Source organism: Hydra vulgaris, chromosome 07, assembly GCF_038396675.1.
Source record: "Hydra vulgaris chromosome 07, alternate assembly HydraT2T_AEP".
Taxonomy (NCBI): Eukaryota; Metazoa; Cnidaria; class Hydrozoa; order Anthoathecata; family Hydridae; genus Hydra; species Hydra vulgaris.
The window spans coordinates 28,364,326-28,381,686 of record NC_088926.1 but is presented as its reverse complement, the minus strand read 5'-3'; the positions used below and the strand labels follow the sequence as shown (position 1 = coordinate 28,381,686).

Below are 17,361 nucleotides of genomic sequence, written 5' to 3'. Positions count from 1 at the left end.
TGCTATAGGAAATGACAGTTTCATTTAATAAAGTAATTGCTTTAATAAATTCAAGAAATACTACAGCTTGCATTCTAGCTTATTTTAAACTATTTATAAACAAAATTCAAATTGTCAGAAATATAATAAAAATTTTGAAAAGATAAGCAAAAGTTAAACAATGTATCCATAATATATTATTAAAATTACATTATTGTTGTGTGACTATCTATTCGAAATAAATTTACATTCGTAACTTCGATGCGTACAGTCTCAGTTGTATTAACATAAATAATAAATGTTGAGTTTGAATTAAAATCCACTTGTTTTTTATTTATTTTTCAGTGATATTTCAGATTGAGAATTTGTGGTACCATTTTTGCACAAATAGAAATATGATTTTTATATTTTATGGGTAGAGTAAAGTTAAATCTGTGAACCAGGCTCATGCAGTATAGAAGAGTTTGACTCATTGACAGAGCAAGTATTCATTTAATTACAACAATAAGTATTGTTTTTGGTTTTCAAGAGACCGAATGCAGTACAATCTAATAGCTACAACCAGTGTGAACAGTATGCTGTCATCTCAAGAATTGTAATACTATTTTCAACGGCAACAGATAATAATTCTACTAACTTGATAGTGGTGTATCAGGGATTTTTTTATGAAATTCCTACTCTTTGCAATACCAAACTACAGCAATAAGAGTTTATATCGAAATATAAAATAAAAGATTTACCAAAACAAAATAAACTATTACAGAAAATGTTTATTATTTGTAAATAACAATACTATTAACCGGGAAATTAGACTGTGGAAAACAATGCTCTTTTTTTAATAATTTAAATTATCCATAGATACTAATAGTATTTCTCAATAATTAAAATAATTAACAACAGAGTAGTATCATTCAAAATTATCCTAATATTGTTAATACCTCTGGATAATTGAAATCATAAAAAAAAGACAGCATCATTTTTCAATGTAAATTTAATATTTAGGTTATAATACTATGTTACTTCAATAACCTGATTACTCAGAGATAATTTTAGCATGATTGTATTTTGAAATTCTCTTGATCTTATTTATAAATAAAAAAATGGGTATTTAAAAAACTAATCAATTAATTACATATTTTTGTGAATATTGTATCTATATTAGGACACATATTTTCTCTCTCTTTCTCCCATATAAAGAGAGACCCTCTCTTATTATGCTAGTTATGCAAGTTAGAGTATATACTTTAATAACATTATTCTTCTTTATGTCAACCTTTCCCGTGCTTTTTAAAAATTTTATTTGTTTTCGAATAACTCCGAACTTAAAAGTGGCTGCTTGCAGTCTTGTTTGTAGTTAATTAGTTTTCAAATTTTCTTTTGTAAGTATTAAAGTTCTTTTTTCCCCCTATTTCCCAGCTGGCAAGAAATAATTGGTCCAATATTTGAATGCAATGGATTTTGCCAGCAGCGAAGTGATCATTGGCGCACGGTCCGATAAATGCTAATTGGCAAATACTGAAAACAACGCTTAACCAATGTTAAAATCGTATCTTTTTTCAACGGTAAAAATACGTTAATCCAATATCCGAAATTTTTAATCAACATCAAAATAAAGTAATCAAATAAAGTAAATTGGGCGATTACTTTATTGACCTGTAGATTATAAAAATTGAGAAAAAATCTTTGTTTAAAGTGTTTTTCAATATTTCATTTAAACTAACAGGAAAAGCTATATTAGTTTTACAATTTATTAGAAAAATTGATTGCCGATAAAATCTTGGATTTTTTTTTTTCTTATGACGTGATTGCTTTCAACCTTGTTTGGGATCATTTCTACCTCCTTCACGGTCACAGGACTGTCTAAGCCAAATCTTTAAAAGTTATTTAGCTCATAAAGTTGCGTCATAATTTGTTCGTTTAACATTATCTAAGAAAAAAAATGTAAAAATAAATCCTTATTTATACTTTTCTAATTATAACTAAAAGTTGTCAGTTTACTAAATTTATTTAATCCATTTACTACATAACTAAAATGTTTACTAGTTGTTCTAAAATAAAATATATTTAATCTATTTACTATTAAAAAACTTTTTATAACCCTATTTTTCTAAGTTTATTACTTGATTAATAATATTTAAACCACGATATAAAAATTAAGTAAGAAATGAAATAACTTTGATTAGTTTTTAGTATTATTAACTTAACGAATACCAACTTTAATTCCTTGGTTGTAAATTTGTATAAAATTTTTTTTGATGAACTAAAATAATACTCATAGTTGTTAAATACTAAGTTAAGCTTAAACATAATTGTATTTGCTTTACTGAAAATACGAAAGAACATTTTGAAGTTGCCGATTCTAACCTGCCAGGAAAGTTTAACGGCGAAGATCAGCCCTTTTGAGCAAACTGTTTTCATTAACTGTGTGTTGTGTCTGAAATATTTGCTCCTCCTATTTAAGCCTTGATTAACACCATTTGATACATTTTTATGACTAAGCTTAATTAACCTTAGTGTTGCATTTTTATGACTAAGCTTAATTAACCTTAGTGTTATTTCTATTTATTGCTAGTGTTGCTTATTTCTATTTATTGCTAGTTTCAGGACAATATATATATATATATACATATATATATATATATATATATATATATATATATATATATATATATATATATATATATATATATATATATATATATATATATATATATATATATATATATATATATATGTATATATATTTATATATATATATATATATATATATATATATATATATATATATATATATATATATATATATATATATATATATATATATAAATTAGACTCTTGATAAGTCAAAAAGATATAATATTTCAAAACTCATTTTTCATTGCTAAATAAATTTTATACTTTTCAAACTTAATCTAATTTAAGTAAATTTTTAAGAATATAACAACATTCAATATAGACAACATTAAAAAAAATTTAAAAGTTGTACAAATGAAACGCTAACAGAGGTGGAAAAAGTAAAAAAAATTGTACTCAAGTAAAAGTTACTTGAGTACAATTTTACTCAGATACAAGTAAAAGTTATCGGTTGAAAAGTTTACTCACGTAAAATTAAAAAGCAGCTAAATAAAAACGTACTCAGAGTAAAAGTTACTGCTTTCCTTTTTTATCAGCCTGTATGATAACAAAGCTGTTGAATAAATAAACAAAAATATCAAAGTCTATTCTTTTCTGTATAAACTTAAACTATAGAATTTTTTTTTTATTTTTGCCCGCTTTGCAATGAATCAGAGTCTAGCACCGCTAAACAGACACTCACAGGCAGCAGCGGCAAGAAGACCAGTGTTCAGTTAAGAAAATTTTTTTTGAGGCGTGGAAACGAGTTTAACAAATCCATTTTGTTCGAACTGCAAGCAAGGTACCCATCAACATCCCCTGTACCTTGCAATGTTCTTAATTTCATTGATGAGAAGAAATCATCTTCATCTCATGAATGTTGTCTAACCTGCTACACTTCGGCCATCTGGTCCATGTGTTGTCTCAAATTGACCAGACCTGTTTAAAAGAAAAACGATACATCTTATATTTTTAACAATGCAAAGATTCATTTTGCTGAACTTAAACAACAATAGATGATTTAGTGGTAAAAAAGTAGACAAAACAGATTACAATATGACATAAAAAAAAAGGAAATCATACCTGCTCCTATAATTTTAGTCCTATCAGTCGAGGCGTTCTTGAACTTTGGCAGTAAAATTGCTGCAGCAAATAGTTCTAGGTCTTGCATCATTCTACCAAAATGTTTTTGGACACCATCCTGAATTGCTTGATTAATGAGCAGACACATTTTGGAGGATGTCTCAAGGTAACTGAACTTTGTTTGTAACTGAAAGATCACTGGCAGGAGTCATCCCATGTGTGTATTGTTGTCAGAATGAAGGATGTCCATAGCTTTAACAACAGGTTTCATACAAGCGCAATATTCCTTCAGGAAAACAATTTCAACTTGATTGAACTTGTAGGACCCATAACAAATGCAATAGATATTTTTGTCACAAAGAAGAGTGAAATAAATTTTTATAAAAGATGAGAAGAGGAACTTCAAATAGTTATTTGAAACAGTATTATTTATACTTGATTCATTACACTGATTAAATTAAAAAAAAAACTCACATTTTTACTTTGAATTCTTCACACACATTTCTGATAGCATTGGTGCCTTGTTTCTGATAGCATAGGGGCCGGGTTCTTGTATGATTCTTAAGATTCTCTCCCCAAACATGTATGTTGAGTTTAGTCTCAACTACATGTTTGGGCTTATTAGGCCAACTAGTCTGATGGCCCAATGAGCTTAAGCTTGCATTTCTTTTCAACAGTTTCTGCTGCCAAGTGTGAGTGACCTGTTTTGTTCCACATTGCTTGGCATTTCCCAAAGGCAGCTCGCAATAGCCATTTGTATGTGTAATTGTTTTTTTCTGCCGAGGAAGCATTAATTGTGGCAACTAAATTTAACAAATGGCATGCACACCTATGATGTTAAGGAAGTTGGTAATAAAGACTACTCTCCTTTTCCAGGATGTCAAACTTGTTAAGGTACTTAAACTCAGACTCTTGGCAAGAATCTTGGTCGGATTTCATCTTTGCTCCTGAATTAAGCTTTTCTCACCAAAAACACTCAGTGCTTTGATTAAGATTGAGCCACTATCTGTTGTGGCTCTCACCAGTTTTCCCCTTATTCCCAATTTAAAATGAATGTCATTAAGAGTGCCTGCCAGGGCAACGAAGGTGTGGGAACCTCTTAATTTCTAGCTAGCAAGTGCGGCGGATCTCCTTTCCAAGGTTTCCTCATCAATCCAATGAGCAGTAACCTCTATGAAAATTTGCTGGTGTGAAGATCAGCAATCAGTAGTTGTTGCAACATATCTGAATTTACTAAAGATTGAGAGCAAAATCTTTTTTAAATGAATGGCAGGATTATCAATTCTGATCCAAAGAGACGGTCTAAATATAACTTTGCAATGCGAATTTAGTGCATGTAAAAGTTTCTTAATAGCAGGTTGTTCAACCAAAGAAAATGGATAAAGACCTTCAAAAATAATTTGTATCATGAACTTGTCAACCTTTTCCTATGACAAACGTTTGTTTGCACCCATAGCAAACATGTGACTTATTTTTTCTTGATTTGCAGGAATTTCTGGTGGTTTCAGGTTTTGCTTCCTTGTTGTTGCAAAGTCACTGAAGGTCTTCTTTTTTGATGAATATTTCTCTGCAAAAAAATAATTTTCATCATTTAAACCAATGTCATATTCATTTAACATGCTAAATTTAAAAAGCTTGCGTAAAATCTTTCAACACCAATATTATTCGGTGTTAAAAGTGTTAAAATGTAATAAAAGTATATAATTAATATTAAATTATCTTAACATGCTTGTGAAGGTTTGAGGTAGAGTTTTTATATGCTAGTATTTTAGTCAACTTAGGCGAACGCAGTTTACACTGCACGATAAAGCTGTCGCCTTTCTTGCACTTAAAGTCAAAGTGGTCGCTTAAATGTGCAGGTTTGCTTTAAAATTTGTTGGTTGCAGTTCCATTTCAGCTGGATGTGTGGTTAATGATTAAAAATTTTTTTTTGCTCTGAAAATCTTTTTTAAGGTCGTAAAAGTAAAATGAAACTAAGCGAAAGCAGTTAAAAGTCGTTATGAGCGCTCTCAACAATTGTTTTTGAACAATTTAAAAGTGTCATTTTTATTTAAGTGAGCAAAACTCAAAAAAAAACACACAAAAAAAATATGTATTAAGAACTATTATATTTAACTGATATTTTTAAGTACGCGTTTGTTAATATAAAATTTACGATTTTAAAATATGTCATTATATAATATTCATTTTATCAGTTAAAGCATCTTATATCTTCCATCTTTCTAAAATAAGGCCTAGTTATATAAATAACTATAATTATATAATTAGTTGAAAATAACAGTTTCTTGTTTTCATTATAGTACATGTTCTTTATAGTACTTGAATTTTATTATGTTTATATTTTGTACGTAGTTTAATGGACAAAATATAAACATAGTAAAACTTTGATTTCAATTTTTTTTTAAAATTCTAATAAGAACAATTAAAGAACGATTATAAATTCGAATCGTCAGCGATGCACGTGTTTGATGTCTCTATAACTTCATTTTAAACATTTATGAAAACTATGAGAAACAAAGTTATAAAACAAGGGCTATTTTTTATCAACTAAAAAAAAACTAAACCATACCCAGGAAAAAAAGTTTAATAGAATTTATATAAATTTTTGAAACACATGGCCTATAGAAATTTTATGGAATTCTATAGAATTTCTATAGAATCTCTGTTAATTTCTACAAAAATTTCCATAGAACTATTTTTTCTATTTTTTTTCTATAGAAAAAAAGTTTTATATATTTATATAATATATACTTATATATTTATATAATTAATAAACATTCTATAGAAACTTTAAAGGAGTTCTATAGAATTTCTATTGGCCATATGTTTCAATACGTAATAATTTCTTTTACTCAGTAACGCATATGCTTTCAAATGTAGCAAAGTACAATACTTTTAAAAAAAATACTTAAGTTGATATTCACAAAATACTTAAGTAGATATTCGCAAAGTAACTACTCAATTACCGTAACGTGAGTAAACGTAAGTCGTGACATTTCACATCTGCACAATAATAACTTGAAAATGTTATTTTCTTTCATCAAAATTGGTTAGTTCATATCTATATATGTATGTATATATGTCCAATCAAGCGAAAAGGTTTCTGCCTTAAAATAAAAGCATAAAACGAAGACAAGAGAAAGGTTTTGCCTTCAAATCATAATTTTAATGTTGAGTTATTGCATTAAGTATTGCATTCAAAGTCTGTGAATGCGTGATCTGTATCGTTTCTGTTAAAGAAAGTCTGCTTAGATTTAATTTATATCTTTTGGCACTATTCCAAAACTCGATTTAATTTATACAAAATTTAAAATTTTATAATAAATATCAAAAATAGTCATACTTTTAAAAATTATTTATGGTAAAATATTTTTATTAAAATACTTTTTAACATATAAAAAATGTTTAAACAGTTGTTTTTTTTAGCGATTTTTGCAAAAAACATAAAGTAAATAAAAAAAATTATTTCTCAATGTGTGCTGTAATTTCTTTTGTATATATTTCAAATCTTGAAATAGGATTTTTTCAAAAACGTTTTTAGATATTATTTAAAAACTTTTAGCAAAAGCAGTAAAAATGATAATGAAAACAACCCTGCTCCACTATTATCTCAATGACTCCCTCTAATCATAAAAATATTTTTTTGAATCATAAAATTTATATTTTTATTTCAGGCTTTATATATATGTGTATATATATATATATATATATATATATATATATATATATATATATATGTATAATATATATAAATATATATATATATATATATATATATATATATATATATATATATATATATATATATAATACATATATATATATATATATATATATATATATATATATATATATATATATATATATTTATATATATTCAAAAATGTGATTTAGAAGGGTTCCCTAATAGCTAATATTATGGAATAGAATAAGTGTTTTACAATGAGATGCTTTTTCTGTAACTAACTGGTGATATATCATTATATCATTCATTTGGAATAAAAACTTGAAGTTGAAATTACAAAACTAGCAAATTTTTCTTTCTTTTTTCAAAACTTGAAGCTTAGACACTGTGGAGAAAACATTACCTCAAGATTGGCTTTTGACAATAACATTGATTTAGTCGTTTATTGGGAATGTTTATATCAAACTTGTCTGATCTTAATTGATCATAGAATGTGTAGTAATCTTTGATTGTATCGTGAAACCATCCTTATTATTATTCATCAGGTATGTTGAACTCATGTTGTTTTATGTTTAGAATAGTTTTCACACAACCTAGTAAAAAATAAAACAATTAAAAGATATGCTCATGATCTTGTATGGAGCTATTTTGAAAATAACTCATTGAATAGTTGTCAACGAATCGTACAAACAACTTATCATATTATAGCATTGTAAACTATAATTTGGTTTTATTTATACCCATTGTATTTTTATATTTATTTCATAATAAATATCTATAATTAGTCACTATAGCATACATGCAGAATGACAATGTCATGTGAAATGAAGGTAAACACTACAAGTTGTGTACATGCTTAACGAATGGAAACTATTGAAAATTAAATTATAAACAAATAATAAATAATTATAAACAAAGTAACAATATGATAAAAAAAGTAATAATAAATAACAAAACAATTTAAAAACAATATAATAATTAAAACACATGAAATTATAACTGTCATTAAATAATAATTGTTTATTGATAAGTAATCATAGAAAATTGATTCCTTGCAAAATAATTTTATTATAAAATTTTTTTATCTGATGAATTCATTGTTTTACTCTCGCCTATAGAGAAAAATTTACTAATATGAATATATTACAGCATATTTTATAAAAAAACAGATAATATATTTTTAAAACACATATAAATTTCACAAGTAGAATACTTAAAGGGTTATTGATATTTATATGTCAATGTATTAATAATTATACATCAGTTTATAAGTAATTATATATCAGTCTATTAGTAACTATATAGTAGTTTATTAAAAATTGTATTTTAATTTATTAATAATTATATAGCGGGTTGTTTACAATTGTATAAAAAAACATCCAGTAAGTTATAAATAAAAAGTGTTATTAAATGTTAAGTTTTTATTTTAAGTCTTGTCCTATAAGATCAAGATAATGCTCCATATGTTGATGAAACGCCATAAAATCAACATTTTCATTCATATCTGCAATTACTGTATTAATGTGTTGAATGATATCTTCTTTAGTTTCTGAATATGGACGTAAATTGTAAAATCTGTTCTTTAAATATAAAAATACTTCTTCTATAGGATTTAACTGGGGAGAATATGGGGGCAGATATCAGTATCTAATATTCTTACCCCTGAAAAATTGAGTTCTCAGTCTTGATTTAGAAAATCTTATGTTGTCCATGACAAGAATTTTATTTTCTAACAATCTTGCTTTATAGCATTGCTTGAGAAATTCCAAGAAAACTTTAGTGTTGAAAGGTCCTTTAATATTTGAATGATTAAAGATGGCTCTGATATTAATGCTGATATTAATAAACTGATATTGTGACTTTTGTTTGCAGGAGCAGTTGTAAATGCAGTAGTGTTTTTAGGTGAATATCCAAAATTTGGTTTTGAATGTAAATTGAACCCGATTTTGTTCAAGAATAACATTCAAGAAAATAGTCAATATTTCTATATCAAATAGAATATCTTTTGCTTTCACTAATTATTCTTGGTAAACTGGTGGCATCAGAGACCCTTTTAATATTTTTCTTGTAATTTTCAAGCTTCTTAAGGTTACAAGATATAGATGGTTGGGATATGGTTATTCCATTTTTATTGAAGCTTTCTGGCCATTCCACCCTGCATTAGTGAAATATCGTCTTGAATGCATTTAGATAACAACATCACAGCACGAGTATTGGAGCTTTGTTTGGGTCCACTTTTCTGTAGTAGGTTAAAACAATCACTTAGATTATTCTTAGTTGATATTATAGCCTGCCATTTTCTAACGGAAGATACTCCCAAACCAGTAGTATTGGCAATTTGAGCTATACTTTTTCCTCTGTCAATTTTTATTTTTATTTGTTAAATTAATGTAGATGAAAATAGTACTCTTTTTTTCTTCTTAAATTTCTGACAGTTTCAATTTCACTAAAACAACATTCTATGGAGCTAAAATAACCAAAAATATATTTAAAATAATTATGACTTTCTGATGGAATAATTTGGTATTAATGGATGAATATATCAATTTTTTAAAAAAAATTAAGTTGTACAGAAACACAATATAACTATTCGTGAACTGATATATAATTATTAAGAAACCGATACATAGTTTTTAATAAACTGATATATAATTATTAATAAACCGCTATATAGTTATTAATAATTCTGTGTAAATTAAAAAAAAAAAAATAATAAAGAAGAGAAAGTTTGAACTTACTTAAAATTGTTTTAGATACTATCCCCTGCAATAGTCCAGCCGTACTTTTGGAAATTCTAAGCCAGGGATAAAATGTGAGCTTATTAGGTTAAAAAATTGATTTAACTAAAGAGTTTGTTAGTTTTTACAAGGTTTTCATAATTTGGTAATAAAGTAAGAAATTAAATACTGTGTGAATTTTTCCCTCAGAAATAATTAAAAGCTCCCTCAAGAGAAAGTTATTTAAATAAAAATGTATTAACTCTAAAAGTAATTCATTATTAACTTTTATCATTGAATTGTTAATTTAAATGTATTATTAAAGGAAATATTAGCAATCATAGTTTGAACTCTATAATTGCTAGTGAGTTGTCATTTATAAAGTTCATAATAGCACACTCCATTGTTTTAAAATTACGAAAAAAGATTTTTTAATATTCATTAAAGTAAAGAAGAGTTCAAACTTTATCTATACCACTGATTTAACATAAAAATTTACTTCAATAACATAATTTGCGACTGATCTTTGCAGTATAAGATAACTCACGTGGAACTTACATCAATTTTTTGCATTATACTTGCTACATATTACATCTTACATACCTTTTATTCTGAAACCATATTTCCCTATATTGTAGCAAAATACGGTTTAAGTCCAATCACGAAGTTTTTCATTTGTATCAGTACAAAAATTTTTATTTTGATTGTCAGAGCTATATGCCTTTGAATCAATATTAATAACATCAACATTAGCTAATTTTTTAAACTTTAATTAAAAAATTGTCAGAATCTGAAAAAAAATTTAAATCAAAACACGATGTCTGGTTATCATGTCTTATTTTTGTTAAAATGAAAAAACAAAACATTTTCAATTTTAGATTTAAAGAAGGAGATATTTTATTTATAAACCAAACATCTTCCTGCTGAACCAGCTGCTTGATGTCAACAATTTGTGCTTGATGTCACAAAGGGTACGGTTTGGAAGATTGTTTTATACTTTTTTAAAATAAAGATCAACTTGCTTTTTAACTTTTCGACGAATAGTCGAGTATAAAGAATGTTTTGAATAGTAAGCCATTTTCTAAATAGTAATTTTATGCTAAAATGTTGGAATATACTTGTTTCGTTTTTATAGTAAAAAGAATTTTATAGTTTTTTCACATCATCAAAAATAATTTTATACACTATTATGTAATAAATCTTATTTAAATAAAATCCAATAAGTCTATTAAACCGTTGTTATATTTGAAAAAGAAATCTTGCTATTAAAAAGTTTATTTACTTCAAAACTTATGGACTTACACGTTTCTTAGACAAAATGCAAAGGATAAAAAATCTGTTTCGTATATTTGCGTCGGCATAAATTATTTAAACTTAATTAAACTCAACGCTCCTGCATTGGATAAGCGTTGTCCCAATCCAATAACCTTGCCAACGTTATTTCATAAATGGGGCCAACACAAGCTTGCTGGCGGGATTCAGTTTGAATTTAGTATGATATTTTTGAGTATAACTGCTCTTCGAATAACCTTTTTAGAAACTTAAAAGTATAAAATAAATTGTATAGAACAGGATTTCGAGCCTAATAAAAATAAATTTAATTATTTTCTAGATATTAATGAGTGCATTACCATGTCGACGCCATGTTCTTGGGGTAACGGAATATGTCAAAATACAAATGGAAGCTATTTGTGCTTCTATCCAAAACAACTTCAAGATAGCAGTAGTTTTGTTCGTATGTATTTTATAAAGATATGTTTATTTATTTTGAATATTTATGCTGGATGTACATTTCCGTATAAATCTATCCATTTGGATAGATTCATATGGTCGGATATATAAACTAATGTTTTCAATAGACAGGAAAATTTAATGCTCAAAATTAAATTATTAATTATATTAAAACATGTCTTAATACATAAAGCTTATATTATACCTTGTCCATTTTAAAATGATACTGCTCAGGTACTTTTCTACAATATATAAACAAGTTGCAAAAATAATTAGTTAAATTTTTCACCCTTTCACCTTCAAAACAAAAACAATTTTTTGCAAATTTAAGTTTACTTTTAGTAGTTAGATTTGAACTTTTTTTAATTATATTGTTTATAATAAATTATATACAGTATACAGAAATTGTTTACTGTAGAAATTGTATACAATAAATTGTATTAAAAATTATAAAAGTTAATTCAATATGAATATCATATATGATTGTGAATTGAATTATCTTTCATACGTTTTAAAGATGCTTTTGTTTTATTTATTGATTAGTATGAGTGGCAATTATATTATTTAATTACTTCGAGATATATTTGAAATAAAACTTTGTTTAATGTTTTAATTGTTTAATTTTGTAATAGGGTCATTTTCTTGTTCTCATTTGGTCAACTCTGTTTCTTAAAGTTGTCTTAAAGTACAATTAGCATAACATACAGCGCTACGGGTAGCAATATTTAAGGGTAATATAAATTTGGATTTTATCTGATATTTATTAAAATTTAAACTTTTCTGTCAAAGTTATATACACAAATTTTCACTCGATAGATGTATTGCAACTAGGACTGTTTGCTTATGGAACACAATTTTTTTTCATTTGTATTAAGACTAATAAGGGATATCTTTTGGTTTTTAGACCTCTCAAATTACAATATATATATATATATATATATATATATATATATATATATATATATATATATATATATATATATATATATATATATAAATATATATAAAAAAGCGCGTGTTTTATTTAAAAAAGAGAGTCTAAATACTATTTTAAATATGATATATTATTTCATGTTCAATCCGTGAAAATTTAATTTCAATAAAAATGTCAAATTTTTATTGGGTGTGTTTGATAAACTTAAATTCACTGGGACAGTATAGCAATAAACAACTTTAATAATTCTTTCCAGTAAGTTATAATAAGATATTGTATACTATTTATGCATATGTCTACTCCGTTAGTGTTAACTCCGTGATTTTCTTTTAATAAGGAAGTTGACACAACATGATGGAGCTAACATTTCGCTGACCAAAACATATCAATTGATTTCAATTATGCCATATCTGCATTGAGTAAGCATGTAACAATAAGGGGTTCATTGCATTGATGAAATATAATGAAGTTGCATCGTATATAAGCTGATCTCTTTTACATTAATCGATTATAAGAAATTAAGTAATTTTCCAAGTTATATTTTATTATATAAGTTAATATACATTTTATTTTGTTATATATTTTATATTATTATAAATATATATATATATATATATATATATATATATATATATATATATATATATATATATATATATATATATATATATATATACATATATATATATATATATATATATATATATATATATATATATATATATATATATATCATATATATATATATATATATATATATATATATATACATATATATATATATATATATATATATATATATATATATATATATATATATATATACATATATATATATATATATATATATATATATATATATATATATATATATATATATATGTTATTTTTTAAGTTTTAAATATTTTAGTATCAGGATTTCATTTATTGCTTGGTTTATATATATATTTGATTTAATACATTTGGTCTTTAAAATAAAATATGTATAGCCTGAACCATGTTGTAATAGTTATATTATTAAATAAAGTTTTGTTCTCAAATTACAACTATAATACTATTTTTCAAACTAGATATACATCTACATCTAGGAATGCAGCATAAAAACTTCTAAGAAATCACATGCTGAAGTTCAGAAAGCAATTTTGGACAGACGCTTGGCGATGAATGCAGAAACAGTGTGTGAAAAAGAACTCAAACGTTGGCAAATTTGTCGTGAACAGAAGAAAGTGAAAGTTATCTCAAAACTATCAGAATGAAAAAGACGATATATTTGGCGTCATTGGCGCTACAAGATACGAAAATTTGGAGCTACGAATAGGAAGATTGAAACACCGTCAACAGGGTCACCAGAACGTGAGTTAAGCAGCAATAATATATTTGAACAAAAAGGTAGAGCAAAATGATCCTTACAGAAAAGCAAAGGCTTATAGACAAATAAAAACATAGATAGACGAATTGTAAAAAGCTAAATGTTCAGCAAAAATATACAAAAAATGGTGGTCAAGTCTTAAAAACTCCTTTCCTGGTTCAGAAGCCCATTCACCTACAACCACTGGTAGTTGTTCTAGTTGACTGCTTCTGTAGAAAACAAAAATATTGCTTAACAGAGAAAGGACTATAATTGTTATAGTGGGAAAAAGAGAAACAGGAACATCAAAAGTAGAGAGAAAGGAAAACAACATTACCGGAAAATATGTAAAGAGTAGAACACTTAAAGATCTTAAAGTAAAACTTTTCAAATCTATTCAAAATGACCAATGCAAACCTATTTTTATGATAAGACCCCAGTTCAAAATGTATAAATATTGAAAAGAAAAATTAATGTAAACGAAGCTATTATACATATAAATTTTTCTAAGAAATATGTGTGCAAAAACTTTGCTGCAATCAATCTTCACATTTTGGAGTAATAAACAAGCTCCATTGAACACAGATGTAATTTATAAAATGGATGGACATAAGTTATGTTGTGGATAAAATGGATATGACATAAGAGCATCAAATGCAATAGGAGGGTCTGTGAAACGTCAGTTAGATCAATTGGTTTACAAGGATTGTGGCATTTCAAATGCTGAAAGGTTATAAAATTTTCTTAGAACTAGACATTCATTAACAAAGTTTTACTTTAGAGAGTTTTAAATGCACTTTTTTTTAAACCAAAATGTTCTAAAACATTTAAGGCTATTACAAGCACAATTAAGTTTCATTAGTAGCACACAAATAGAGAGCTTAGTGTTTTGTATCGAGATTTAAACTGCCTCTGTAAGAGAGCTACAGATTGCTCATGCTACAAAATACATATGTTTTTCAAAAGCACTAGCGTAGTAATAAATTATTTGTGTCTTTTATTATTTTGGTAGTTTGTATATTCCTTTAATAACTAATTCGAATCCAAGGACTTTCATGTTGCAAAAAATATTTTCTTTATTACTGCAGATTTTAACAACTATATAAGTACAATGTCTGCCAAATCAAGAATGTCAATGATTATCAATTTCAACTTTTAGGCACCAATCTCAAAGATCTGGATCATTTCAATAAAAATTTGACTTTCCTGTTGATTGAATCAAGAAATACTGTGAGTCATTAAAAAACTTACTACATTAATGATGTTTAACGATTGGTAATCCAGTTACGGAGCGGACAGCATTTGCACATTTGTAATTCTGAAAGAATTTCTTTCAACTTAACACTTTTTTTTAAGGATGAGTTTTAACAACCCTTACCTTTTTTAAAAAGCCAACGTTCTGACTTTTTATGTATCTCAAGATTTCCAATGAATCTGAAGTTTAATTTTTGCTATTGAATATTCAATTTTTAACGTGTTTCAGTAACGGAGTAGACATTCTCCGATAAGGTCAACTTTTTATATCAATTAATTTGATTAATATACTAACACATAGTCTGTAGCTATAGCAACCAAAATAATTTCATTAAAAACTTGATTTATTAAGAAGAAAAAAAATTTTTTAAATATAGTTACGCAGATGTTATGGTAATGGAGTAAGTACAAATATTGGGACTTATTACTTAAAGCTGTTCAAAAATAATTAACGTGGGGACATTTTTCTGCAAAAACAAATATATTTTATAAATTCCTAATGATGAAACTATGCATATTTATTAACAGTTTTTAGAAAATGAAAACTTTATTTTCATGTAACATCACCTGCGACAAAATTTTTTAATCAGAAAATGAATCAATATTGTGTAGCATTTTTGTAAGTTTACTTTAATAGGTTGCACTCAATATTCAATAGCATTTTTTTAAGTTTACTTTAATAGGTTGCATTGTTTCAAACTGATTTATTATCATCATGAGTGGATTTTTTAGTCTTAAAACTTCTCTCACAACATCTACTTACGTTTAAAGACTAGATTTTTTCATGAAATCTAGTCTTTTAACATCTCTCTCAACATCTAATTATAGCTTCCCTCTCAACATCAATTTATAGTTTTTTTCTCAACATCCTAACATTTTATAGCTTATCTCTCAACATTTATTGATCTTTTATTTCTCTCTCTAAGTCTCAGAAGGCTTCCATTATATGTTTATAGTCGCTAAACATATATTGATGATCGGTACCTCTTGGTTTAAGTATCATGGAAAAACCTGTGGAAAAAATAAAATGTAAAAATCTGTGACACAACAACAAACATATTTCCTATAGATGGTTGAGGCAGACTTTGCTTGACTCATTTTAAGCAGCCTTTAATTAAACCTGTCAAGCCTGTGGCATTAATAAACCGCATTGCTGCTTTTAATGCAGGCTTAGTAACTACAGAATAACCTAACAACAAACACCCAACAACAATCATTAACAAACCTAGGCGCCAATTTTCGACCCGGACTGATTGCACAATCTCATTAACTGTTTACACTTACGTTTTTCTTGATATTATAATATTGCTTTTCTCGAAAACTATGCTCTGGTTTGTTCATTTTTTGTTATTGTGGTAAAGCAGCAAGTATAATTTAATCTATTATAAAGTAATAAATTATAAAACAAATATAAAGCACATTTTTTACTTGAAATATAATATTTCCTTTAAAATATTCTTCTGTAGCACCCCTAGATCAAACAAGAATTAAATCATTCTCTTATTATTACTTGGTGTATAGTAGTAAGACAAAATAGGGCTGCAAAATAACTTCTGTATTTCTTTAATCAGTTTTACGCTTTTTGTAGGAACCTTTTTGCAATACAGTTGGTTGGTTCTACATAGTCATTGAGAAATTTTTGGCAGCGTGTTCACTTGTGACTCATTTTAAATTTAACAATTGCATCTTTTCACTTCTGTGTTAAACTTTTGTTGGACTTTTCAGAGTTTCTCTATAGCTCTGTTGTTGATGTTGAAGACATTTGTATATAGTGACTTTAAGTTGTTATCAACTTTGGTACTTAAGCCTGTTTTGTGAATTCAGTTTTTATAGGAGTTTTTATACAGGCATCATTTCTGTAATCATTTTGAGGAAGACAGATTTGCTTGTCTAAAAAAAGTTGCTATGGAAAACTTTATTGTAGAATTATTTAATAAGGATAATTGTTCTTGTAAAGCTTATGCTAAATTGGTTGAAGAAAGCATAATAATCTTTGTTATCTACCACTATCTTTGTC

General features: G+C 26.3%; 1 protein-coding gene across 3 annotated transcripts in view; it reads left to right on the top strand.

Moving 5' to 3' along the window:
* Positions 1-17,361, top strand: part of LOC136082389 (uncharacterized) — a 381,697-nt gene that overhangs the window by 149,168 nt on the left and 215,168 nt on the right. For all 3 annotated transcript variants that reach the window (XM_065801560.1, XM_065801559.1, XM_065801561.1), the window contains one exon: positions 11,690-11,812. In XM_065801560.1, the coding sequence (XP_065657632.1) occupies positions 11,690-11,812 (123 nt within the window). The remainder of the gene's footprint in view (positions 1-11,689; positions 11,813-17,361) is intronic.